We start from the raw sequence: 26,432 nt of genomic DNA, 5'->3' as shown, positions 1-26,432 counted from the left end.
GTTTAAATATGCATACTCTGTACCAAAGTAGTCACATATGTACCCTTGTTCGCTCTCGCACACACACATGTTTACCGACATGCGGAATCAATTTTAAGACTCCAAACAGTCTTAAGACGCTACTTATTGAGTTAGAAGGATTTGAGAATACCTTGAACACCTTGGAGAATGGGCGAACAGAACCCCTAGAAATTCAAAAGACGGGATAAACAACGTGCAGCGAAGACATCGGCCGACAAGAAAGACATCGGCGTAATAATTCCCTCCTGCCGTTTCATTATAACGTTATTTCTCAAGTCCGTGACGTCTCTCTGTAACGTGCTCGAGTATTTTCACGGTCAGTGTATTCGGAAATATCTTCACGTCCCCGTCTAATTCCATCTACGACGTACATTTCGTCCCCGTCGAACGAGGTGCAGGGGATTCGACCGTTTCAATGTCATGTGCTCGGATATCACCGTTGCCCACGAATTCAGATTCGAATCGAATGAGATACGTATTTCGTTTTATCATACATAATATTAGACTTGGGTGACTGGTACAAATAATTGCCGCAGGTGTAACATTGAATATTTACAATGATTTGCCTTCGGATTTGCCTAATCAGATTTACTTATACCGAACAATCGATAATGCGATCAGCGTGCCTGATTTTGCGAATTCTAGTTTCGAAAGCGAGGAAAATCATAACACACCCAATTGCGTAACCCAATTTTCGGAAAATTCTTGTTTATACCACGTAAATAAGTAAGTTAAAATTTTTAATTTTGTCGTCAGTGCCACTGTACAGTAGAATTAAGAAATGTATCACTTGAGCCGTCAAATTTCTTGAAAATACATGTGCATTCCATGCCGTTCTTAATTGTTAATTAAAGTAAGTGTATGAAATGATAATTGCACTGGATTTCTTCAGAGTTTAGTACATCGGCCTGAAGCGGAGGACCGCTACTTTGGTTTTCAGATTCGGAGCTTTTACTTCGAATTGATATAATTCATGTTTATGCACTCCAGTATAAGTAAAGTAAGTTCATACGCAATAAATCACACCATGTAGCCACCAGAACGTGTATAAACTTCGGCATGTTTGTATCAAAACTTAAGACTAAAAAAGGTAATAATTACGATGCATCCAATATGCGGATTTTCGCGCTGCTTTAACAATAAAAGTGGGACCCTTCACACTTCCTGCAGGTCGATGACGTGCGTTGAGGATTTCTTTGAGAGGAGAGTTTTGTTTAAGTTTTCCAATTGCGTCTGCAAACTGCGTAAATTTTGCATTACATTCTCGGTTGACAGCGCGGCCTTCTCCCGTTTCGAATCGCATTCCTCCTTAAGTCGGTAATTTTGATCGACTACGTTAACGAGATCTTTTTTCGAACCGATCGGATCCTTAAAATGTGATTCCTTGCAATTTTCTTGATTGAAAATTTCGATTGGCTCGACCCTTCTTGATCTAAGCTTTTCGAGAATTCTTTCAATCTTATCAAGTCGTTCGGCAACTTCGGTCAAAGAAGGTTCGTCGCTCTTTTGGTGCGCGGTTGCGGTTTGTATGACGTCGTCCTTTATCGAAGAGGGTATCGTTTTGAAAATAGTTCGAAGTGGTCTTCCGGGATAGATGAGGAGTTTGGAGTCGATGAACCTCCCCTTCTCCACCCTGGCGCGCCAGCTTTTTGGAAAACATTTGAGGATCATCTCGTTGTAGACGAGGAGGTCCAGGCTGCAGAGAAAGCTGATCTGTTTGAAAAGACGCTGAGTCTTCCCGCGAATCTCCAAATCGGTGATGTCGTTTACCGCCAAACCGACCATCAAGTTCATCAGGACGATCGCAGCTAGGACCAAAAAGGACACGAACACCAGTCTTCCGAGAGTCACCGACACTATCATGTTCTCTTGATCGGCAAACAGGTCCGAATAATCGAACTCCGAAGTCATCATCACCAAGGTTTTGACGAAACTTTGCCACGGCGAACCGAAGGGAGCTTCGCCGCGAAATTGTACAAGGAAACTGAACGTGAAACCGATAACCAGGAAGCCGAAGGTCAACAATACCTGAAAATCGTAAGAAAATTCTTCAGATTAGTCAATTTTCACGGTGAATTTCTTCTCCCTGACTCCACAAACTTTGGAAACGATTCAGACGAAGACATGCCTTGATAACGTTCGTGGCCACTTTTGAGAACATGAGGACGTAGTAGCCCCATTCTGGAAAGCGAGATATCAGGAACATGAGTTCCGTCCAAGCTAGGAGTACAGCAATGGCGGCTGCGTGACGGGTCCATTCGTTGGTCTTGTGATCGACAAAGACAACTAGAAAAGAGAGGACGAAGGAACCGCATTTCACCCACGATTCCAGCTCATTAATGTAACTCCAAGAACGTTGCTTCGCGTGCAACAATTCCTGAAAATATCAACGCCGTAAAAATTAAGATACTCTTATTCATAACGATGAACTTGAGCTACCTGAACAGCGATCGGTATCAGACTGAACAGTAGGATACCGCTGCTGATATCCTTATCCAATATGAGAGGGATTTCCGCACCCTTATCCTTATAGTAATAAATTCCAGTGATCAGTTGGGTGGTCGCCACGACAAAAACGGCGTACAGTCCTAAAATGATCATAAAAAAAGGACTCAACGCCCTCCACTTCAAGTAGAGAAAACTCTCTATCAAAGGATGAATCAGCAATCGTTTTTGATTGAACTGATTTCCGGTGGACATGAGGGCATTGATGACCTTCATCTGTTCCATGTCCCTCCCGCGGGGTGTCAGTATCCTGTAATCCAGGGTGATGAGACAGTTCGGTTCGTTTATATTGTACTCATTAATGCTGATACATGCGTCGAGAATCGTCTCGAGAAAATCAACGGGTCTCGGCACGTTGAAAACCAGAAAATCCATCGCTGACCTCGAATTTCTGTCGATGTCCTTCGTGACGACGGACAGGTCAGCGCCGGCGTCCAGCAATAATCTGATGCACTCTCTGTTGCTGTGGTAACAGGCTACGTGGAGTGGCATCCAACCGTGACTGTCTTGTTTATCGACAATGAAAGTCTCGTAGCTAAGGAGCGCTCTGACGACTTCGTGATGATTTTGGGTAGCGGCCAAATGAAGGGCCGTCGCTCTATTGTACGGCTTTTCCGTAGTTATTTCTATGATGTCTGCCCCGGCGTTGAGCAATGTTCTGATGCAATCGGCGTTCCCGACGTTGGCAGCCATGTGCAACGCTGTCATCCCCGACATTTTTAAATTGTCCCTTGCGTTGATCAGGAGTTTCGTTACCGCGGGATCTTCGTCCAGAAGAACCTGGAGGATCTCCGAATGCCCGTGTTCGGCCGCTCGGTGAAAAACCGTCACTTCGCCGTGCAATTTGTGCCTAACGCTCCCTCCGGCGTTCAGAATTTCCTTCACGCAGTTCACGTTACCACCGGAAATCGCGCAAAATAGGGGAGTCTCTCCTAGATGGTTCATCACTTCGATTATCTGTAAAGAAAGTACACAGATAATTCGACTCTTTCTGTTCTGTAAATAAGATTAGGGCAAATTTGATGTCTCCAAAAAAAAAAAAGTACTAAATATGTTACGTGCTGATCTTATTTTCAAGGGCTTTTGGTACCGCCGAATCCGAACAACGATGCGTTCGACCGACGTCGTGAGATTGGGGATTTCCATTTTCAGATATCAGTTCGCCACAATTTCTCGGAAAACTTACGCTGTGCGAATCAGGAATACTCAATATTTCCTGCATCATTTCGAGGTTTCCGCTAGCGGCGGAAAGGTGCAACGCCGTGTACCCGTCCTTCGAGGTCACCGTGACATCTGCGCCGGCTTCGAGAACGATGCTAACACCGGGAACCCAATTTTGCCTCACAGCCAATTGCAAGGGGGTGAGTCCCACGTCATTTTTTGGATCGAGATAATTCGGTGGGCTCTCGTTGTTCGCTGTGTTCACCAGCAGCTTCAACGGTTCCTTGAGTCGCTTAGTGATCGACAGATGCATCGGAGTGTCTCCGTTCACGTTCCAAACCGATCTCGGAAAATTAGCGTTCAATAGAACCGTTATCGCGTCGAGAGACTCGAGTTCCACAGCCGTGTGAAGAGGAGTCACGGTGTAGCCCTGATGACCATAATCCGGAAACAGGTAGTGCTGTGCCCCAGCCGCGATCAGGGCCCTGATCACCCCGGGGTACCTATTTTTGAAGAAATTCTCGGATTATTGCCACATTTCGACTTCTGGACATAATGATAATGATATTCCTCCTTAGTTCGGTGGATACCTGAATTCTACGTCTCCCTCTTCGCGATTTTCTATCAAATTTTCACCGACGACGTCGAGCGGCCTCAGACCCCGACTGTCAACTTTTTCAAGTTCGGCACCAGCGGCGAGAAGATGCTGCACGCAGATAAGTTCCGTGCGTTTGCATGCCACATGAAGGGGCGTACTTCCGAATTCTAACACTGGAAGCTGAGAGAGATATCATAACGCGGGGGTGACGATCAACTTTCATTCAATCATTCGCTAGACACAGACCATGTCGATCACCGAGGCGTGATCGTGATCCCAGGAATCGATCCATTGCGACGGGATCCTGTCTTTGACTGCGATTTCCTCTGTCGTGATATTGACGAGTTCCGAAGCGTGGTCGAGCAGCAGTTTTAAGCAGTCCGGATTTCCCTCCCAGGCAGCCAAGTGCAACGCCGTCCTCCCCGAAGCATCTCGGTTACCGAGTTCGGCTCCATTCTTGATAAGGAGTCTGAGAATCTCGGTGTGTCCCAAAAAACTCGCTATATGACAACTGGAAATTCGCTGCGGTTTGCAGGTCGCGTTCGCGTTGGCGTCGTGCTCGATGCAGCTGAAATAAAGGGAGGAACGCCGTGGTAAAATGGACCCGATTCGACTGTAATCGAGCGGAGAATTGCGTGGACTTTTCTACCGTCCAACTTCTTCCAAATTTCCATCGACAACCGCTTGGAGAAGTTCGGTGTTGAGACGCATGAGCCGTCGGTCGGCACGTCGTTTCAAGTTCGTCGGTCCCGAAAGTATGCACTCCGTCGATCCCATGGGAGATGGAGATTTTCGATAGGTGGGAACCAGTGGAGGAGCCAAATTGTTCCTGAGACGGAGGACTGGCAACGGTGAATTTTTCGGGCTTTCGTCCGTTGTAGGTAGGGCTTGGTAGCTGTGCTTCGACATCTCGATTTTCGACGCTAAAAATCAAATAAGACAAAAAATGTTGCAGCAGTTGTCTCGAAGTAAGTGTAATATCGTTATCGACTAATGCGCCGACTATCTGCAATGGAGATAATAATTGTTCCACTTAATCGGTCGCCGGAGATATTCATTCTACCGTCCTTCGATTTTATGAACACCTTCCAAACTGTGGCGCTCATTTTTGGTGACAGTTAGAGAGTGAATCTTAAGAAAAGCGGTCCATCGGTGAATAAAATCAAGTTATGAAAGGTCAATTTCAAGAAACAAACGAATTCATCTATTCAACGATGCAGAAGATCACTTCGCATTCTTTACTATTTTTTTCTGCAAACTATTTCTAGTTTTCATTTTGCCTTGATTGATAATAAAAAGGATTATCGTGCAGTGTAATACTTGCCCTGAACAATGTTTGGATCTCGTAGTAAGAAGTTTTTTTCAGAACCCGCTTTTCATCACGTTCATCCTTAGACTATAACTGATCTTCAACTGAGTTACGGACACGTTGACATCGGCACATCGCTATATTCACCTTAAACGTCGAAATGTTGGCGGCAAAGTCAGTCGAATATTATTTGTCGAGTGGAAACGATGATGTATTTCGTACACTTGAATCAAGTGAGAAGAGAATAAATTATCATAAATTTGTATCGGTATCGAATGTTCTGTAATGAAATTTGCCGTCGTTTCTTTTACCGAAAACCCAACTCAACGTGTAGGTACAACACGTTGCTAAACGCCAATCAGGTGACTAACTCGAAGTAGACTTAGGACGGCGTTGCCTGATATCGTGCCGTTGATTTATCGGTGAAGTTTTCGTTTTCGTCTTCCCCGAAACGTGAGCGCACTGTATTTTTTCTCATCGAGCTGCGAACAGCTGGTTGCGAGCGATTAAAATTTTCATTTTTCTAGAAGAATCGCGGCACCGCTGAGTAAACGGACGCGAGGCCCTCGATCGCCGCATACGCCGTACCCGCTGAAATGTGGAAAATCGACGCACTCGCATCTCGTTTTTGCACAGGCGATCACAGACGGTGTTCGCCTCCGTCTTGGGCGACACACGCTTATCACCTGAGTGTCCCCATTACGTAACGATCAACGTATCTCATACTCGACGTTAGAAGAGTCTTTTTCTTTCCTAAAATCGTGCAGTCTGAATCATTCTCGTATCCCTCGTCGGGATATTTGCCGTTGTATTTTTTGCAGAGTAAATATCAATACCGAACTATCAGCTGTGTTATTTATGGATGCGATAGGAGATAACTAGGACCACCTGGCACATCGAACTGCTCTGTATAGGAAGTACATTGCGTACTCTGTACTTTTTCATTGATTTAATCGTTCACTCGTTGGTCCAATTTTATAACGCGACGAAATATGCATCGTATTTATGACGGATCGTTTTCATTCGATTCGCTTTTTACCATATTTTTGAATCATTAAATTTCTATTATACCGATACAGGGTGTGACACGACAGTACAGATGATGATTCAGCTACATTGGTTATCTGAAAAAACTTCAACTCGAAGTGACAAATTAATCTCAATCGCAGACACAATACGTGAAAACCTTTTTGTTAATATACTTGTACGATGTATACTACGAGGCAAAATTTTTCACGAAGCATCGAAAGATCAGATTTCAAAAAGATAAAAAATTCGAGTAGATTTGAAAGCGAATGTTTGCACATTTTTTGGAAGAAGTGTGCATCGATCTCACCAGGAAGCCTAGTGGGGGAAAAAAAACTTTTTCATTTCTAGAACGATCTACAGAATAACTCACAATAAGCTCACTATCTCGGCTATCGTTTACTACGAACTTTGATCGGTAGTGTACGTCTGTATAATTACTGACAGTCATTATACTAAAATTCCCCTACTACTAATTCACGGTCTACTTATAGGTAACGTGTTGCTCTGCTAAATCTCACTGGTTCAAAGTCCTGCACTCCTACGGCGAACATATTGCAAGTTAGTCGTGGACTAGGAATACCGTTGGTAAGAATAACCCGGCGCATCTTCATTTTCAAGAAATAAGAAACAAAAATGGAACGTTGGGTCGGAAAGGTCGCACTGGTGACCGGAGCGAGTGCCGGAATCGGAGCCGCGATAACTGAGAACCTTGTCAAAGATGGTCTCAAGGTAGTCGCGGTGGCCAGGCGAGTCGAAAGGATAGAGGAAATCAATGAAAAACTGAAAGGCGCCAAAGGTGAACTTCACGCAAAGAGATGCGACCTGACTAAGGAGGAGGACATCCTCGAGGTCTTCCGCTGGATAAAGGAAAATCTCGGCGGTGTTGATGTCCTCGTTAATAACGCCGGAATGCTTGTGCCTGGGCCGCTGACCGGTTAGTATAGAATCCATTAAAAGTTTCTATGTACTTTGAAGCATCGCTAACTTTTCAATTTTCATTTCGACATTCTCTCGTTATTATCAGGAGGAGAAACCGAAGGTTTCAAACGTATGCTGGACATAAATGTGTTGGCCGTCGCCATCGCAACGAGAGAAGCCGTGCGATCCATGAAGGAGCGACAAATCCCCGGTCACATTTTCAACATCAACAGGTTCGCTTGCAAAAAAATAAATCCATATTTGTATCGCTTGATTCGCAAATTTTGAGCGCCAAATCGTCACAACGATTGATCGAGGAATAGACTCTGCATTTCGGGCGTTTTGAAATGCACCTTGGGTGGGCGGAAAGGGTGTGAAACAAAATGATATACAATTAACTCGTAGTATTCGGAATAATTGACATAAATAGATTGTTTAATCGTCTGCAACGTTTACGACTCTTGATGCTTCATTTGAGTCAATAATTCATGTTTCTGTGAACCAACAGCGTAGCGGGACACTACATAGGATCGCCGAATAACGTTGTATCTCTGTATCCGGCTACCAAGTTCGCCGTAACAGCCATGTCGGAGGTGACGAGGAAGGAACTGGTTTTGGCGGGAACGAGGATCAAAATTACCGTGCGTATTTCGTCTAAAAAATTATCAACGAATTCGTGCGTAGGGTAATTTTTCCGAAAACAGGGTAAAAATCAAAGAGTGAACTTTCCTATTCAGGTGTAATGACCAATGGGATTGGTCAGTAACTAATTTCTGCCCAAGGTCCTGAAAGTCTGAATCCTTATGCCGCGTGATCCCTTAGATACTCGAGTTCAAAGTCGACTTCGTCGGTCGGCGAGGGGGAGGAAATGTAGTTATCGTTGAGAAAAATGTTGTCTATTTTAGAGCATCAGTCCAGGCGGTGTGAAAACCGAATTTATAAGCTCTACCGGAGTCGAAGTTTTTACACCGGAAAGGTTGAAATCGATACCATTGCTGAACCCCGAAGACGTCGCGAACGCCGTCAGCTACGCATTGGGAACCCCGGAACATGTTCAGGTGAGCGATAGAGCTTTTATCGATCAATTTTGGAATCGACTCGGACCTTTTTACCGTAAATTGCGAGTTTTTTTGTCCACCTGAATGGGACACGAAATTTTTATTTCGTTGCAGGTCTGCGAGCTGACCATTCGCCCTGTTGGAGAGTCTTTTTAACAAGTGTTTCGCGAGAATCGCCAAACTGTGCACTACATGTCAGGTGCAGATTTGAAAAAATGTGTATGTCATGCATGTAGGGCCGTCTATATTTCAAAGGCATCGTGAAAACACGTGTGAAAGTACAAGATTTTCTAGAGATTTTTCATTGTGAGAAAAAAAATAAGAACTCATGATTTTCGGATGCCACTGAGGGTGAGTGGCATTTGTATTTTTCACAATAAATCTGGACATTCACTGAAATTCAGTTCGACGCAAAATTTCATTAACCAGCAATGTCTACAAAAATAATCTTATCTGTGCCCGGTCAAGATTCTGCCTTAGATCACAGAATTATTCATGACTAAATGTATATAGGTTGTCAATGACCAGTGATTTCATTTATCTCTGCCTTCGTCTTGATTTAATTTTGACCTCAACAATCCACTGCGGCGCGCTTATAGTATTGCTACTCCGATTGAAATTCTCTTTTCATGGAATTATATAGAAAATTTGTAGAAACTTAAAATAATTGAAATTTGATAGGATAGGAAGACGATCTATTTATTCAATTGAAAATACATCATTTGCGTAAAATATACGAAATACTAGAAATTATATATGAAGTGGAATTAGAGGAGTTCATGCTCAGAACTATCCAGAAAACATCATCCTCTTCAACTTTTATTACATTAATACGAGAGCATGCGATTTTACGATTTACAGCCTCGGTGATCATTCAAATCACCCAACCCCTTCATCACCCCGTACAGCCAAACTTAGAATATTGTTTGCAATCTATTGACAGACAGATATTGCCGTATCTATGATCTTTATATTCTCATATCTTTTTTCTAACGATAATGTGGCAAGGTTAATTTTAATCTATTAAAATTACTTTGTCAAGACTGATTGTGGTCGATAAGACGGCACCATATTTCAAATTATTTAGTCAAATGAATTATTTCCTGGCTCGAGTTCGCATTAGAATCGAAATTTTAGTAATTTTGTTCATTCGTAAATCAATCTCCAAGATAAACTAGAAATAATCATGAAATTTGGTCGATTCCATTTATGACAGCTCATCAGGCATCATCTTTTCGCCTGGGGTGCACCTCCATAATGTCGCCATCTTCGATCACTTTTTTTCGTTTCACCAGTTGAAGTATTTACTTATACAATTCGACTGTTCGCCGCACCAACGTTTTTGTTGAAGCTCTTTAGAACAAAATCCGTTTCGTCTGGATGGTTTTAGTACCGTTCTGGTACGCGTTTCAAATCCGACGCCACAGGAAGCACTGCAAGCTGACCACGAACTCCAGGAGCTCATTACGCATTCGACGGGACGACCTTGAAGGAAAAAGGTCGTCGAGAAATTAATGACCTACTTCATTTGGTCTAGTTACTTCAAATTAATTTTGTTTTCTTTTTCACTCACGCGCTATTTTTCTCAGCGGACGTTTAGCGCGTGCGGGTTTCCTGTGGAGATGAGGATTTCCGAGAGGTACGACAACGGGATTATTATTCCTTGAAAATTTCATTCGCCTGCGTTTCGAAACCGATCTCTGCGCACCGTCGATTGCTTTGTAGACTCGCTCCTGCAAAAGTAATCGAATAACAAGGCGTAATGGAACGGAAAATTATCGCTGATGAAAATTAGGGGAATGCTTTTCCGGGCAAACAAAAGACTATTTTGTTTTTGCTTGTTTTGCTAAAAAACAGTTATATCATAAATATATTTATATCTATGGTTATATGGCACGATACTTTTCAATTTCCGAAAAGACAAATTTTGCATTCTCATTGTTTTTCATCAAATTACTTGTCAATTTTGAATGCCGAATAAGTTCAGAAAAGTTCGAATCCCTGTGGAATCGACAATTTCGATTTCCAAATGATTGTAACGAATGTCCCTAGCCTACCCTCGTGATGTTGAAGGTCACTAACGACGGTAGCTCCTCGATTTCTGGATAATAAAAGCTGTTCGCAGGGTGCGACGGCTCCTTAGAAGTTATTCGAGTGATCGGTGAACTTGGATCCGTCCGCCAGTTGGGCGCTGTAAATGTGAAGCCGTTGTCAGTACCAGCATCGAATGGTCCACCCTGTGAATTCAAATAAACGAGACCGTTTCGCTGTTCATTTTCTATTTATCTTTCTTTCGTCTCCGAGGTAAAAAGTATCTGGGATCCGTCAAAACAGATGCCGTAATAGAACTGCTGTTTTTTAATAAAAGTAAAAAAAAGAAACAAAACAAAATATGCCATCATCGCTTACATGAATCGAAACGTTGTCCACCCATCGACCGTTTTTGCAGAGCTCGAAGCTGTCCAATCCGACGAACCAATCCGGCGACGGTACGATTTTAGATATCAGGGATACCTTGAAAATCGATGAAATTTTTTCATAACTACTAAAGGATTCGAAAATTGAGTAATTCGTAATTTTAGTTTTTTCGTCGGTTCTGCCGGCTCAACAAAAACTCTCACCAATGTATGTTTGCCGTCGGAATAGAGAATCGTTTCCGTCGATCCCACCCCTTGCGCTACAGCCGGTGCCGCGAAAATGTCCGCAACGCCTTTCTGCGTCTCCAAAATGACTCCGGTACCTTTTTCTGCAATCGTACGAATCTCCGGACTAGCTTCGTCACCCTCACGCCACAAAACGTACGACCGGTTGTGCACCAAACCTGGAATAATTTACAAATTGTAACGATTTTCTTGCACCTTCGCAATCTCAGGGACAAAATTCGAACGATATAGAAAATGGCGGGTCTAAGGACATTCCGAAAATCGCCATTTCTCGGTCCGTTTGGCCCGGTTTTGAAATGACGGACTTCGAATTCTGAGTCCGAAATACACCGAGTTTGACTGATTGCAAGTGTAAGTCCAACGGGGTGTCTGAATTACTTTAGAAAATCATTAGAATATTCAACGCGTCCCACTGCCGTGCAATATTCGTTTTACAAATTCTGCCTTCAACTGACGCAGTGAACGTACGGGAGCAACGTGTGTATAAGTTTGAAGATAAATTTAAATTCTATGTATAAAGAGTCATTCATATCTTGAATCCACTTGGGACTGATCTCAGTGAAGGACAATGTGGCTTCCTTGTCCAATATTCATAACCCAAACGTACTTTGAAAGCACAGATGGTAAAAACTAATAACTTTCGCAATTATCATCTTAACTGTGCACAGCGTTAATAATCCATGTGTGTAGGTTTGATGAAAAAAAATTCAAGCTCATTGATTAGGAGACGATTTTTTTTTTCTTCGATATAAAATCATCGATTTCGAATCATTGATCAAATTAATCAGTGGTCGTATATACATCTAACGGACTACATTCGGTTATATCAGCATCTCCCTCGCTGTCGATAAATGAATAAAAAAGTGTTTGAAAAAATCCAGATGTATAAACCGTCAAATAGATTTTCGCCAGAAGAATCAACGAACTGATTCATCTGCGTTTCAAAACGGGTAAACGTGTTCTGAAGATTCTCACTTTATTCCCTAGAATAGAGAGTAACGAAATAAGAATTTTTGTGTCTCCTTAAACGTTACGATTTTTCCATAGAACGACTTTTGTAGGCCTTTCGCTAACTAGATAAAATGTTATTCAAGTAGATCACGTGATAAAAAAGAAAAAAATTTAAATCAAACAAATAAATAAATATTCTACGAATTTTTATCTCATACGTTTACGACTGATTTTAAATCTACGAATTATTTGTTTTTTTAATCAGTCACTAGGCTTCCAACGATGATTTTGAGTCAATGATTCACGGTTCGTCAACTCGATGACTAATTTTACAAGCCACGAATTTTTCATTTATATACGTGATCGTAAACTTTTGATTCGTGATAAAAAATTTTCCTGTGAAAATAATTTCAGAAATTCCATATCGAAATCACTTTTCAATGCTGTACACGTGCATTGTATGTGCGACGAATGAAAAAAAAAAAAAAAATAATCACGAGGAAATTAACGAAAATCTAAAAGAGAAAAGAAACCGAGGGAAAAAATTTATTCAACGATTATAAGTAGACAACAATTGATTACGCGCATATGCCAACGAAGATTATCGAATGCTAAAATCTATTTCAAATGTCATTCCAAAGCGATTCAAAAGCGAAGTCTGATGATTCATGGCAGCGACGCGATGCCTCGTGGACCTCCAGAGAGCTATACATACATATAGCTGGATTTAACGAGCCCGAGTTTACGCCCCAGGCAAGACCAATTTTTACATGCTGCTTCATATGGGAATGAGCATAAATTTATCTGGATCATGTCTAATTTAGGCAGAATGATATAAACGAGAAAAAAAAAAAAAAGAAATAGCAATAACGCTTTCAATGGTAATTCGTACCTTTTTTGATCGTTGTTTCAAGTTATAATGTCTGACATAGAAAAGTGAAATAGAAGACCATCTTTAGAATGAATCGGATCGAGAACAGAGTTGGAGAAGAACGAGAAAACAGCTGCCAGCTGTCTGAGAAAGGAGATGAATAAAAAAATAAAAAAAAAAAAAAAAAAAAAAATAGGAATCATAATGATAACGAAACAAGGAGCCGCTAACTCACGTATTTTACTATCTCTATCTATTATAGTTCTTGTACGGATACATGAGCATCAAGAGTTTACAAAAACGTGACACTTTACAATGACTTTTTTGCGCACAGTGCAAAAACAAAAACAAAATATTCCATTTGATACAATTCATGAAACCTCAGAAAATTAATTTTCTTCAATCCATTCTAACAACGGTTTTGACGATTTTCATGAATTATATGATTAGAGTTGAAAGGCCTTTTATTCGATGAAATTATAACTGAAAATCGTTCTGAAATAATTAGGTTGACAGTACCTAGTAAACTGGAGAATTGTGCGGGGGGTCTAAATGTCGGATACTGTTTCGGGAATATTTCCTTCGACCAATGCGTTTCCATTCGTAATTTGTAAACCGCCAAGGTGTTCGTGTTGCAGACCGCGAAATCACCAGCGGCAGCGACCACATTTTTCACGTATAACACGGAAGTTGGTAAAATTATAAAAAAGAAAATCACACGATGATATCGCATTTTCTCTGTTCACGATTCGAATGTAAATATGACACGGTCTCAATCGTCGATTAAAATATCGGTCAATCACGTCACTTTTTTTTTCATACAATTTATTTTCACGTCACCATCATCGCCAAAGTTCTGGTGCAGATTAGGCCGGTGCGAAACTCACGACGGGTAGAAAATTGCGATTCACTTTTAATCGATATTCCGATGTTGAATTTATATAACAGTCTCTGTAAAATAAAACGGAATGATCTCGTGATTTTTGGCTCCCTTTCTTCTTCTTTTTAGTTTTCTGAGAAAAATTCTCAACTTTATTATCTCAATGTAGGTATCAAAAAAATGTCCGTTCCAGCAGGCTCGCCTTGCCGTACTGTTTGGCGCCCGAAAGAGTTGCTGGTATTTATACATTACACACTCTACGCTTGTAACGCGTTCATTTACTCTCGGATATTGTCCTAATACGTTATATACGTGTACATACGTACACGTTTGCCGTTAGATTATTCTAATTATTGTTTTGTTTTATTTGTATTTTCTCATCGCAAATTTATCAACTAATCAGTCGATATCTCTTCTCGGTTACACGAGGCACAAGAGTTTTTTGCAACGCTATATGAATTTTGATTCAATTGCTCTTTCTTTTTTTTTTTATAATCCCGCGTGCAGTTTTTTTCTCGTCATCCCACGACGTCGTGACGAGACGCAGGATTCTGGGTAGTGGATTTGGACAACCGAGCAGAAAAAATCGTCCCGACGTACGGCTGAAAATGTAATATTCAGATTTTCGAAAACGCGAGGCTTTAGAGGTATATATGTCGTGCACTTAAATTCTGCAACGACCCCAAAATCTGGAGCTTGCGAATCGGAAAGCTTAACGTGCTTCGGAACGTGATAAACATCATAACGATCTTCTATTCATAGTTTGGGCGCGGTGGAAATCGGTGCAGCGTCGCCTGAATTTAGCGATGCTTTCGTTGGCCATAGGATAAACGTTTCGAACGCATGGTTTCGCGTATCGCTAAAACGTCGGGTACAATCAACGAGCAAACCATCGATTTTCGTACGTTTCTCGCGAAATCTGTACGCAGTGTTGAGATTTTTCGAGTCCGCTTATAATTTTCTCTCGCATCATTCAACCGCCCAGTATTTTTAACGTCCATTTTCCGACAGTCCGATATCTTCACCGCGGCTAGGAAGAATTCGCGAGCAAATTCTCAAGCGAGTGTTGCTCCTTGACCTCGGAGTTGATGTTCACGGTCGCGAAGTGTCCGTGCTATTCTAGATATGATATTAGATTGTACGAACACGAAGTGGACACCGCGAATACACATGTATACCTATGTATATAATTTAAAAGTATTGAGCGCGAATATTTTTGTTCGTTAACCTTCCGCATTTTAGGTCATATCATGGGATTTGTCAGCGAAGTGACATATACGTAATAAATTTGCAACGTATACGAACGAATTCAACTTGCGATTATATTTATTTGTAGGTAGGGGAGACCGGGGCAAGTTGGAGACGTTAAGCTTCAAGTGCGGTTTTTTAATCGATTGTAAGCGAATTTCAAAATCTGTTGGTATTTTTCAAAAGTATGAGATGTTAGCTATTAAAAAAAAAATTGACATTGAATTCGATCATTCACAAACTATGTAATTTCCATTTTTCCGAAATTCTGCAAATTCGTCATCTTGCCCCGACCACGGGGCAAGTTGACGAATATTAGATTTTGGTTTAATGGGCCTAAAAAAATACTTTTTTCGTCAAAATATACTTCAGTTTATTCAAATCCATAAAAGATATGAAAATACAAATACGCATAGTTTATGTAGTTTAGCTTAGATATACAATTAACACTGGTCGCAAACAAACTCCTCCTTCGACATTAGAACATGCCAACATTGAATGGTGAATAAATTTATTCATTTATTTATTTATCGAATTATTCAACGAGCTGCACAATCGTATGTAGCCTAAATATCAATTAACTAAACAACATGCAAAGATCTCGATAAGGACGATCCGTCAACTTGCCCCCACCATCTTGCCCCATTTGCCACTATTTGCAAAAAAAGAACCCCACAAAAAGTACATTGGTGAAAATTCGGAGATTCTATGATCTCTAGGATCTATATGCGTATAGAAATAAAGTATTAATTCACAAGTCCGATCTTGCTTATCTGTAGTTGCGTACAACTATTTTCTTGAGCTCCAGATATTACTTCGCACACGTCTGAAACCACAATGCCTCCGTAAAAAAGCCGGATGACCTTGCCACGCTAGCTATATCGCAAATATTATTGCGTAGAAGAGTGTTTAACACTTTTTGATAACTTACCCGGCGCTATCTGTCAAAATATTCTAAAAACAATCAATTCGTCATCTTGCCCCAGCCTCCAACTTGCCCCGGTCTCCCCTACGTATAAATCGTGTATATACTCGTATTTAAATTACGCGCAATTGCGAATTAATCAATGGTATGAGTATAATTGTTGTACATGAACACGTATACAACAATATTGTACAATATTGTACGTATTGTAAATGCTCCGCAAATTCGAACCTTGAACCGAAGTGAATATGAACGAGGAAAGGAAAAAAAAAAAAAATGTCGCGAACAGCGGGTAACATCCAGAGATAGGTGAACGTCCATTACGCATACGGGAGTGAAATCTACGAGGAAATGACCGGACCATCAACTAGTTCGAGCCGGGTTAAGTTATTAGGTGTACTATAAATATCATCGTTATTACCATAGATCTGAATTATTAATCACTATATACTGGGAAATGTAATACGTGCGCAAAATCTTGATGAAGTTGACATGAGCCGTCGCTTGATTTTATATCGTTTTCAGTTCCCATTAATCATGTTGTAGCTATAGGGGTAGTATATAAATTTTCTCGTCTTACACATTGCCATAATTTAAGATACTTTTATAAATAGAATGCAATAAATTATACTATGATAATAAACGGCCGTAGTTGCAACACATGATGTAAACGTGGATTTGAATTATTGAATATCCGATTAAATGCAGATGAACGCATACAAATTATAATAAGCGTGGAAAAATATGTACGAATATCTAAATATTTTCTATATATCGCTGATTTGTAAATAAATAGTTTGCTGATTAATAAATCTGAGGTCAGAATATGGTAAAAACCGTGTTCGAGTCTGTGTTAAAAACTCCAAAAACATAGTCTGAATATTTCAAAACTCGGTTGCTTTATAATTTAAGCTCCCGGTGTCTCGTGTCGCCGCCATCTTAGATTTCTACATGAGATCCAGATTCTTCGACGAATCCTGAAAATGAATTTAATCATGATCAATAGGAAGGAGGAAAAATATACAAACACACGCACAAGGAAAAAGTTAGTTCTTAGTTTTAGTTCAACATTTTTTAGAATATTTCAGTTGCTATTACTAAGAGGAAAAAGAATTCCTTGTACACCGATGACCTCGGTACACTTTCTTTCTTTTTTAAAACTTCTCCGAAACCGATGCAAATTTATCCTTTGAAATTAAGCATATAGAATCGCGCATCATTGAAATATTGAGAGCCCAGATGTATGTATATTTTTCTTCTATGATTCCGATGATCATCCCATTCAATCATTTACTTTTCATCCGAAAACTATGTATGTACATATAAAGTGTATATACAGTTTCACTTCAAGGAAAGTGTAGAATTTATAATATCGCCTCTAGCCTCCCCACATTCTCAACTTCGACACGGAGCCAATTGCAAAATATTTCCTCTGGTAGGCACGTATGATAAATTCGCCCTTGTCGCAAGAGCGAATTTAACAAAACCATCCCTACATAAGAATGGCAGTTTTGATACTTTCTTTTTTTAAAAAACACAACGAGAATCCAACCGATTTTCAACGAATCGAAATGTGAATTACCTATATGAAGCAACGTGAGGATGATCAAAAATCAAACATTTTGCAATCGCAACCATTATATTACGAACAAGGACTACAATCCTATGTAATATTCAAAAAAATATCCTGCCAAAGCTACACAAAATCGTATAGGGGGCTTGTATATGGGATTCGTTCCGAACTCCGCACGTTGGATGCATCCTTATAAGAGAACGTTTAAAATCTGGTGATTCGTGTGTTAATTCGTGAAGTAGGTTTATGTATAACTGCATATAAACCTTGAGAAAATCGCAGAGGGATCAGTTGCCCTTTGGTCAGAGAGTGGTCAGGACGTACGTCGATCGATTGAGCACAACGATCGTTATTGCCAATCAAATAACAATAAGTTTTCACAAATATACGTGATCACGATGAAATCGATAAAAATTTGCATCGCTTCGTTCGCCGGTGAGTAAAAATTATTTCCAAAAACGTACCTATACGAAGCTCTATACGCTCGCCGATTGGTTCTCAATTTTCGTCCAAATACATCGTGTGTTTAAACGGCCTCGAAAATCCTCTGAGCTTTTTTCGATTTTTTTTTTTCTTTGCCTCTTTTTGACATACCGAGGTGCTTACCGCTCGTCGAAATCGCTGGTCAATCACGTGACTACAGGTCGACCTCCACCGAGATCATTGACTGGTTGATATATATATCAACTGTCAAACACGCTCATCATATATCACCTCTGTCTTCATTACTCCCCATTCATCGATTCGCCCATTCAATAATAAACCATTTCCATAACCGTCAATTGTTGTATATCAGCACTGGCATGTCTCGCGTGCGAGGGATCGGCTCAGCAAAATTGGTGGGAAAGAGGACCCGACGGTTCGCCGATGATCGCTACTTCGAGATCAACCATCGGCGCATCCACCGTTGTATCAACGACCCCGACGATACCTGCGAAATGTCCCTGTGCTACAACACCAGAGTATAATCCGGTTTGCGGCGGCCTTGGAGGCGACAATAGACTCACTTACACGAACCTGGGAATGCTGACGTGCGCGAAAAATTGCGGACAAAGTTAGTATATTTCGTCTCATTGATCAGGCATAGGTAACGCAGACCTTCGAATTAGCTGAAAATCTGAAGACGTACGTAACGCGTGGACTCGTTTTTGCATATTTTTCAGACGTTCAACTGCTTTTCTACGGGCGTTGTGAGAGAGTTTGATGCGGAATGGAACGATCGATGACAATTGTGGAGAGCGAGACGGAAAATTCGATCTCTGCTGTACGTTAGAAAAAAAAGTCTCGGCAGTATGACTCGCAAAATAAACCGACGTGAATACGATCTGCCATCGCTTGAGGAATTTTGAAAACCCAGAAAATTTTTTCATTGTTATTTACATTGCAATTTAGTAATATCAATCGATACGTAGTCGATCTGTTCTAAAACACTACAAGGTGTATATGGTGTCTAGATTTTCGAAAACAATATTTTCGGAAAAACCTTAGCAAGTTTTACGAGAGCGATTCAAAATATCTCTTGCTTTTGACACGAGTGTCATGAAGTTTTTAATCTTTTTTATCCAGTGCAGGACTTGATTTTGATTTGAAACTCCGCGAGTTTATTGAATACGCGAGAAAGAGCGTTATACCTGCGGCTGAACTTGAAATGTAAAAGTTTCATATCAGTCGATACTTTGATCGATATACCTTGAAAATTTTTCTGAAATTCCATGAACATTCGCAGACGACCAGTATGGGAAAATTTTCTTTGATCTCGTCTGACAATTTTTATCCAAACGATTTCGTAGAACGGGAAAAAAAATAGTCCATTTTGCAATAATTTAGTAGTTGATATTCAAAAATGAGACACCGTATATCCGATCTCGTTATTGCCACTTAAGATTCCGGTTACTCATTGTCGGTGGATCCCCGAGTAAAACCGACTGCTTGTGCATTCCCAGCAGCCACGCCGGCGGCCAGACTTCCGATGTTTCCTGGATTAAAAATAAAATCTCTAATCGAATGTCGCTTGAAGATGATAATTGTATTTCCCGTATACCACTTCATCAGAACTAAACGCACATGATTTCTAAGAATCAGAATAATTTCGATGTGTGCGTGTGCGTGTGTGTGTATTGTGATAATAACTTCAGACGCTCCGTGACGTATAGGTCAATATCAATTGATGTAAAGAAACGTTTAAGTGTTAAAATATTGAAATTGAGGATAATTTGAATACCTATTTGTGGTCGATGAGAAAAAGAATTGTGTACCAGTATCCCGTGCTTGTGTATAGCGGAAAAGAAGTATTAACGTAAATAACACACATACGTATCAACGCGGCGACGTAATTTAGAATCGGCATGTAAATTAGGACTAATTTATTGCCTGAAATTATATACTAGTATCTATGCTGGTATAGTTGATGCAATTTACGGAAATCCATTGATAAAAATAGCGTAAAACCTTTCTTGCGCTTTTGCAATGTTCAATCAACGTCTTTTCAATTATTTGAACAAAGATAGTATTTTCTAATTCTCATTCGGTCAAGCTGAAGAATTATTTTGCAGTTCCCACGGATTTTTTTTTTTTTCTCCAATAAATTACATCAGCAGTATATATTTTGCGGAAAAAGTTGATGAAAATAAAAAATATCGAACATCGCATCGAACATGATGTGGTTCACGTTTCACGGTGTTCGGTAGAAATTGTTGCAAAGAGTTTCGAACCACGTCAGACGTATGACAATTTATAATAGCGTAAAATCCGGAAATCAGAGAAATACAGCGGTGGCCGTGAAGGGGATATCCCGAGGCTATGTTGTTTGTGACGTAATTGGAATATAGATATATAAAACTTGAGGAAATCGCACAAGCACCAGTTACCTTTTGGTCAGAGAGTGGTCAAGACCGATAGTTCGTAACGATCAACCGTGATATAATCACATCGCAAGCTACATCCTCTAATTGTATCGCGAAATAACTTCATCATGAAAGTGACGAATACGTGCATTGTTCTATGCGTCGGTGAGTAAAAAATCTCCTCTCCAGTCGAAGAAAAGGCAATCTTTTCGGCATCTAATTCTAATTCCTTTCTTTATTTTCCCTAACTTTCGTTTTCAACGCCAACCGTTCGATCCACGGTAACAATAAATTCAGTCATTGGTCAATCGCGTGACTGTTCGACCTTCACCGAGGTCGTTATATTTACCAATCGTCAACACTCTTCTCCGTCCTCGTCACACTCCCTCCAATAATCTATCGATGCGTTCAATAATCAATCGTTTTCAACCGTCAATTGTTGAATATCAGCACTGGCATGTCTCGCGTGCGAGGGATCGGCGCAGCAAAATTGGTGGGAAAGAGGACCCGACGGATCACCGATGATCGGAAGTTCGAGAACAACCTCGAGACCAACGAACGGCGGATCTACCAGCGGTACTCCGGCACCCGCGATGATGCCCACCAATTGTCCATGTCCCGTGACACCGGAATATAATCCAGTTTGCGGCGACCTAGGAGGCAACAATAGACTCACTTATACGAATCCGGGCTTGCTGACTTGCGCGCAAAATTGCGGACAAAGTGAGTTTATTTGTTATTTTTCTACTATCGTTTAATCAGGGTTGAGTATTTTGATACCACGGTAGAGAAAATTAGCGGCTGAACATATGAGAGACCGCGATCGTGACATTAGTAGGGATATAGAGAATAATTGTAAGTAATTCTTCAAATATTTGATCCATTCGCTCTCCGAAGATTGACGCAACTCGTCAAATTTTTTATGATCTAATTGTGGTTGTCTTGGTGTTTTTTTTTGTTTCAATTTTTTTCCTTCCAAAAGAAAAAATTAAAGCCTCGCCTCTCTGTTGCGTACGGTGTCGTCATTTTAATGCCGTGATTTTCCCAAGTTCAAGTTCTTCCTTATCACTATCATACGTATTTACATTGGAACAATATATTTACTGTTGTAACAATCATTGTTATTCGTTGTTATCTATTTTTCAGACGTTCGGTTGCTCTTCCATGGCCGTTGCGAGAAGGTTGCATAAAAAGTGAATGAACTTTATCACCGAGTAAAATTAGATCGCCGTCAAGCAGGAAACAACAACGTAATACTTCATGTTTATTTATGCAATTGATTATTCATCTCCAGATGGAGTAATCGAATATCGACTAAATGTATACTACGTGCCATAGCGTGAGAAAATTTTCTTCGCGAAGACAAAAAAAAAAACAAAACAGAAACAAATGATAACTAATTTTATTTTGTATTAAGAATGAATAAATTTATTGATTTTTGAATAATCCGTTTGAATTGCATTTGTTGACCCATTGGAACAATCATTGATATACGCCCTGATTGTTACACCTTCGCTTTTGCGGATGGGGTGGTAAAAATGGCGCGACGTAAAGTCCTACTTTTAAATACAAGGGGTTTTCTTTTTACAACATTCGATCACACGTATGTGTCTGATCGATAATGAAAAGTCCAAATTACGCAAAACTCGGAACCGAAACCCAATGCAACGAGACGAGAACCCGCCATTTGTAAAAACCATGGTGAAAGTGTCTACAGTTTCGCCATTACACCACGAACACAGGTGCGAAGTCTCCTCGGATTTTCCCAGTATGAATGTATATAATGAATGGAGATAATAATAACGGTCTTCCATTTCTCATATTTGGCGGAATTCTTCTGGACTTCTATTTCAAATTTTGGTTTTCAATCAACGCTGAGATGTTCACTTTTATGGCTACATTCACGAACGGTGTAGTAGAGGTATTGCAAATTTAAGGTCGTACGCGCATAAATAGGACACATTGGCCTGGTTTATTCAACACACTTATTCGTCCGACGAACTGACGATGAAAAATAAACACGCTCAAATTACACCGAATCATTTCAATATGTAGGTTTGTACTCACAGATAAGTTACACATATTGACCTGATCTAGGTTGAAAGTAATTCTTTATTTGCGGTAGCTGTATAAATTATTATTATGCAGCGAACGGTAAACATTATATTCCATATATAAGCTGAAAACTGATGTACAGTATGATGATAGATTAATTCCGTCAAAATGTTGGGAAAATTTTTTATTCTTGCTTTAGTTGCAATAATATTAACGGAGAGCTACGCTTCTTCTCCCGACGGTGTCCATGACGATCGTCCAGAAGTGCAGCGGACGAAAAAACCGAACGAAGATATCTCTAGTAAATATTGTGCCGTTGAAGCTGCTCGTCGGAAAATAATAGAAAACGTCAAGATCTCTTTCTACGGACTATTCGACCTGTTTAATAAGCTGGAAAGAGATTGCTATGGGGGAAAGAGATACGGTAATAGCGAGCTTCTTTCGATGATCGAAAATAGCAGGTCTGCGGCGACCGTTTTAATCAATGATGCGATTGACATAAAATGGAATGTGATAACGATGCTTCGACCAGAATCTTTACCGGCGGTTGAAAGGCTTAAGAAAATTGCAGCAGCCGAAATCAACGACGGGTTCGAAGGATTTCTCCGCATCATCCGATTGGTCACCGAGTCGAACGTCCGTAAAATACAATTTGAAATAGACGCGATTGAAGCATACGCGGTTTCCAAACTCGGGACTTTCATAGCACAATATTTCATAGCGATGCGAGAAGGAAAATCGGGCCGGCCTCAAATAATCATCGATGACGAAGAAATGGAAATCGAAACTTATTCAATAACTACCATCCGCATCGCCTATTCGGCCATTATCGCACGAATTAGAATTTTCCTCGCCATAATGACCACCTCAAATCCATCACTCAAGGATGGTTCCTATTACGCCGATCCCCGAGTTACCGAACTTAGAGCCATCACTATGGTAGTTAGTCAAATTAACAACAATTTCAAGGCCATGCGAGCTTTCGGTGGCATCCCTGAAAATAGTCGTATTTCCTGCAACGATTCTAAACACCAATATTAAGGTGCGAAGAGAAATCATTTCTCACTATACCTATACGTTACGTTAAACATTATTTTCACAGACATTACTATACTAGATAATTTTCAACCTATGTAAGTATGTACACTCTCTGAATATTCTGTGGATTTGAAAAAAAATCAGAAAACCCGTTGCAAATCTTCATCTACTATCTCAATATGTGCAGAAAATATTAAATGACTGTGTTGTTCAATGAAATAAAAAATAGAGCATACCATATACTATTAGACTTTTAGAATTAATTGTAGAGGAAAAAGATTGGTGGCATATTAGATATGATCAATTATTTTTTACAGGCTTATCAATTACTCCGATCACTGAACCATCCGGCAAACAATTTGGAAAAGTTCTAGCATAGATATATTGAACTTCTAGTTTTTGCCCCGAAAAACAGAAAATGTGCAGATTGTAATGAAATGAAGTTTTGGTCAATTACTTGGCCGGAAAAAATCCGTTTTTGTCAAATGGTTCCTATGACTCTCATAGAAAGTTGGTTTGTACCATAATTTTGGTTCGAACGCATCGATGTTATTTGACTTCTCTTCAACTTTTTTCTGAGGTAAGCAGTAGAAACGAAAATTTCTAAATCAGAATAACAAAGAACTTTGACATCTAAAAGTATAGAACTTCGGCAATTTTAGAATCGTAAGATCTATTTTGTGCATTTTAAAGAGTAAAGTTTATTCACGTGTCGATTACGTGATTATTTTGGGTATCAAGAGACAAGCTTTTCGTACCTTTCAGTCAACTATGCTTCTGTGGGAACAAAAAATTATGAATCTGCCGTGCGCACAAATTATTATCTCTTAAATATTGAAACAATGTGACTTTTAGCATGATGATCGTCAAAATTTGAAGGAATCCAGTTTCGAATTAAATAATATAACATTATTTCTAAGAGATTGACGGATAGGGGACAGAAAGGAAAATACCGCTAAATTTGATTTTATAAGTGGTGGGCATGAGGGTCTGAAAATCTTCAGTCAACGCATTAAATAACTAGACTTCTCAAATTATAGTTTTCAATGATTTAAGCGTTGACTGATGGATGTAAGTTTCATTTTAGAAACTTGTTCATTTAAAAAGATTTAAACAATCGTATAGTCCGCGGAGGAGTAGAGAACGCTAACCTCCGGGAATGATGGGAACTTAATGACGAATTGTTGCGTACAGATGGGGGAACAGGGCGATGAGTGATGAGTGTGTATTGGTGTACGGTGTGTGTGTGTGTGTACAGCTCCTAAGGTGACTCTACGCACGTGTCCGAGTTGTGAGTTTATTTGAAACTGCTCAAAAATGACAAAAGTTCGTAAACAAAAACGTAGGAAGAGATTCAGGGCTAACGTAAACCGCAAAAGGCTAAGAAACAAGCTTCGAAAACTTCCCAAAATAGAATGGTGAGAATCTACAGCTTCACCTAACCCTGTTAACCTATAACTAAAAATATAAACTGTGTCGTTATTATTGTCCTGTGTTCATAATCCCTAATTAATCTTCAGCAAGGAAATCGAAGGCTCTTGGGAGGTCAAAAAGTCAATTCGAGGCAATTTAGACAGCATGGGGCTGGCGTACGACCCCAATGAGGTGCTGAAAATCCCGTCGACAAAACATAGCTTAACCAAATCTCAAAAACGTGGTAGGTGGCTAGAAGAAGAGAATATGGAGACAGATACTATTCAAAATGAAAAACCCGACCATAAGCCCAAGATTCACGTAGCTAATGCTTTGGATGCGGATGCAAAGGCACCTAGAGAAAGACTCTTCAGACTTCCCAAGGGCCAAGTACAATTCGTGACATATCTAATGGAAAAATATGGAGATGATTTCAAGGTGAGAATCTAAAAAAACAAAAAATTCAGTTACTCATTCTGCTGTAATTGTATTTAAATTGACTTCAATTTTAATTTGGGATTTCAGGCAATGGCAAGAGATAGAAAAAATCACTACCAAATGACATGGTGTCAAATCCGTTCAAAAATAAATACTTTCAAAAGCATTCCAGAGCAGTATGCGGAGTACCTTTTGAAAACTGGGGAAATTGTGCTGGACGATCCTACACCCTTGGAGGAAACACGAAAGAAAATTGGAATTGAAAATGCAAATAAATTCAGTGTTGCCAAGAAACGGAAGATACCCAAAGAAAAGAAGTCTCCTCTGTGGGACGTAGAGTCTATCAACAATGAGCAATTCGGTGCTGATGGTAAAACACTGCATGACGAGACCGATAACGCTGGAGTCAAGATTCGAAATAGCAGTGATACTGGTCTGAAAAAGCTTCAATTGTTCCCCGATGATGAAAGTGACGAAGAAAACGTCCCTGACAATAAAATTAAATCGAACAAAACGAACAAGAAAGATACAGAACATTTACAGCCTTCAAAGAAGAAGAAAGTACAACAGAATGAAAACGTCCAGAGGTTGATGGAAACTGTTGAAAAGCAAAAGCGAAGTTTAAACGCAGTTCAAAGAACGCAATCCAGTGATAGTGATAGTGAAGATGAGGAAGTTCTAGACGGGGATGATGAAACATCAGGATTCGTTAATCTTAGTGATATGAGCGAAGACGAGGCGCTTTCAGAAGACGACATTCTGGATGACGGAGAATTTGTTACGGACAGCAATGATGAAGGGGATTGAAATCTAAAATACGTCACAACTGCACGTTTTTATGAGGTTGAGCAAATTGATTCCTAAACCATTCTTACGATTGTAAATATTCGCTCAAAATACATTGAACTCTTGTAGCTGTGAGTAATCCTTATTCC

The 26,432-nt window shown here is 40.1% G+C and overlaps 6 protein-coding genes across 6 annotated transcripts; 4 read left to right on the top strand and 2 right to left on the bottom strand.

Moving 5' to 3' along the window:
* Positions 1–666: 666 nt before the first annotated feature.
* Positions 667–6,244, bottom strand: LOC105689299 (transient receptor potential channel pyrexia-like). The gene is made up of 8 exons (XM_025747271.2): positions 5,610–6,244; positions 4,935–5,208; positions 4,532–4,853; positions 4,278–4,465; positions 3,713–4,190; positions 2,461–3,483; positions 2,150–2,398; positions 667–2,049 (listed from the first exon to the last, which is right to left on the bottom strand). Exons 2-8 carry the CDS (start codon positions 5,192–5,194, stop codon positions 1,177–1,179), a joined length of 3,393 nt encoding a protein of 1,130 aa, XP_025603056.2. The 5' UTR covers positions 5,195–5,208; positions 5,610–6,244; the 3' UTR covers positions 667–1,176.
* Positions 6,245–6,643: 399 nt separating this feature from the next.
* On the top strand, positions 6,644–8,998 carry LOC105689470 (farnesol dehydrogenase-like). Its single transcript, XM_020854277.2, has 6 exons — positions 6,644–7,043; positions 7,115–7,557; positions 7,648–7,774; positions 8,050–8,182; positions 8,447–8,599; positions 8,714–8,998. Exons 2-6 carry the CDS (start codon positions 7,257–7,259, stop codon positions 8,753–8,755), a joined length of 756 nt encoding a protein of 251 aa, XP_020709936.1. The 5' UTR covers positions 6,644–7,043; positions 7,115–7,256; the 3' UTR covers positions 8,756–8,998.
* A 279-nt stretch (positions 8,999–9,277) lies between these two features.
* LOC105689467 (spondin-2-like) lies at positions 9,278–14,165 on the bottom strand. Its single transcript, XM_012406498.3, has 6 exons — positions 13,604–14,165; positions 11,221–11,420; positions 11,009–11,113; positions 10,657–10,836; positions 10,173–10,332; positions 9,278–10,084 (listed from the first exon to the last, which is right to left on the bottom strand). The coding sequence occupies exons 1-6, from the start codon at positions 13,815–13,817 to the stop codon at positions 9,888–9,890; spliced, it is 1,056 nt and encodes a 351-aa protein (XP_012261921.2). The 5' UTR covers positions 13,818–14,165; the 3' UTR covers positions 9,278–9,887.
* Positions 14,166–17,796: 3,631 nt separating this feature from the next.
* On the top strand, positions 17,797–20,688 carry LOC125499972. The gene is made up of 3 exons (XM_048650663.1): positions 17,797–18,145; positions 18,507–18,764; positions 18,874–20,688. The coding sequence occupies exons 1-3, from the start codon at positions 18,109–18,111 to the stop codon at positions 18,912–18,914; spliced, it is 336 nt and encodes a 111-aa protein (XP_048506620.1). The 5' UTR covers positions 17,797–18,108; the 3' UTR covers positions 18,915–20,688.
* On the top strand, positions 20,577–21,999 carry LOC105689350. Its single transcript, XM_012406266.3, has 3 exons — positions 20,577–20,718; positions 21,004–21,276; positions 21,700–21,999. Exons 1-3 carry the CDS (start codon positions 20,682–20,684, stop codon positions 21,741–21,743), a joined length of 354 nt encoding a protein of 117 aa, XP_012261689.2. The 5' UTR covers positions 20,577–20,681; the 3' UTR covers positions 21,744–21,999.
* Positions 22,000–24,875: 2,876 nt separating this feature from the next.
* On the top strand, positions 24,876–26,411 carry LOC105689456. The gene is made up of 3 exons (XM_012406478.2): positions 24,876–25,064; positions 25,167–25,497; positions 25,585–26,411. Exons 1-3 carry the CDS (start codon positions 24,964–24,966, stop codon positions 26,302–26,304), a joined length of 1,152 nt encoding a protein of 383 aa, XP_012261901.2. The 5' UTR covers positions 24,876–24,963; the 3' UTR covers positions 26,305–26,411.
* The last annotated feature ends 21 nt before the right edge of the window (positions 26,412–26,432 follow it).

This window comes from Athalia rosae, chromosome 2, assembly GCF_917208135.1.
Source record: "Athalia rosae chromosome 2, iyAthRosa1.1, whole genome shotgun sequence".
NCBI lineage: Eukaryota > Metazoa > Arthropoda > Insecta > Hymenoptera > Athaliidae > Athalia > Athalia rosae.
Note: the sequence above shows the minus strand (reverse complement) of the source record. Positions and strands in the feature narration are given on the sequence as shown.

Coding starts and splice junctions, on each gene's coding strand:
- LOC105689467 (XM_012406498.3), bottom strand. CDS start 13,817: ATGCGATATCATCGTGTGATTTTCTTTTTTATAATTTTACCAACTTCC. Junction 10,837..11,008: donor TGGACAACGTTTCGATTCAT/GTAAGCGATGAT, acceptor TTGAATTCACAG/GGTGGACCATTCGATGCTGG. Junction 10,333..10,656: donor TGACCTTCAACATCACGAGG/GTAGGCTAGGGA, acceptor TTACTTTTGCAG/GAGCGAGTCTACAAAGCAAT.
- LOC105689470 (XM_020854277.2), top strand. CDS start 7,257: ATGGAACGTTGGGTCGGAAAGGTCGCACTGGTGACCGGAGCGAGTGCC. Junction 7,558..7,647: donor TGTGCCTGGGCCGCTGACCG/GTTAGTATAGAA, acceptor CGTTATTATCAG/GAGGAGAAACCGAAGGTTTC. Junction 8,183..8,446: donor GAACGAGGATCAAAATTACC/GTGCGTATTTCG, acceptor TGTCTATTTTAG/AGCATCAGTCCAGGCGGTGT.
- LOC105689299 (XM_025747271.2), bottom strand. CDS start 5,194: ATGTCGAAGCACAGCTACCAAGCCCTACCTACAACGGACGAAAGCCCG. Junction 3,484..3,712: donor GTATTCCTGATTCGCACAGC/GTAAGTTTTCCG, acceptor CTTTCTTTACAG/ATAATCGAAGTGATGAACCA. Junction 2,050..2,149: donor TGGCCACGAACGTTATCAAG/GCATGTCTTCGT, acceptor TACGATTTTCAG/GTATTGTTGACCTTCGGCTT.
- LOC105689456 (XM_012406478.2), top strand. CDS start 24,964: ATGACAAAAGTTCGTAAACAAAAACGTAGGAAGAGATTCAGGGCTAAC. Junction 25,065..25,166: donor AAACTTCCCAAAATAGAATG/GTGAGAATCTAC, acceptor ATTAATCTTCAG/CAAGGAAATCGAAGGCTCTT. Junction 25,498..25,584: donor AATATGGAGATGATTTCAAG/GTGAGAATCTAA, acceptor TTGGGATTTCAG/GCAATGGCAAGAGATAGAAA.
- LOC125499972 (XM_048650663.1), top strand. CDS start 18,109: ATGAAATCGATAAAAATTTGCATCGCTTCGTTCGCCG. Junction 18,146..18,506: donor TTGCATCGCTTCGTTCGCCG/GTGAGTAAAAAT, acceptor GTTGTATATCAG/CACTGGCATGTCTCGCGTGC. Junction 18,765..18,873: donor CGCGAAAAATTGCGGACAAA/GTTAGTATATTT, acceptor CATATTTTTCAG/ACGTTCAACTGCTTTTCTAC.
- LOC105689350 (XM_012406266.3), top strand. CDS start 20,682: ATGAAAGTGACGAATACGTGCATTGTTCTATGCGTCG. Junction 20,719..21,003: donor GTGCATTGTTCTATGCGTCG/GTGAGTAAAAAA, acceptor GTTGAATATCAG/CACTGGCATGTCTCGCGTGC. Junction 21,277..21,699: donor CGCGCAAAATTGCGGACAAA/GTGAGTTTATTT, acceptor TCTATTTTTCAG/ACGTTCGGTTGCTCTTCCAT.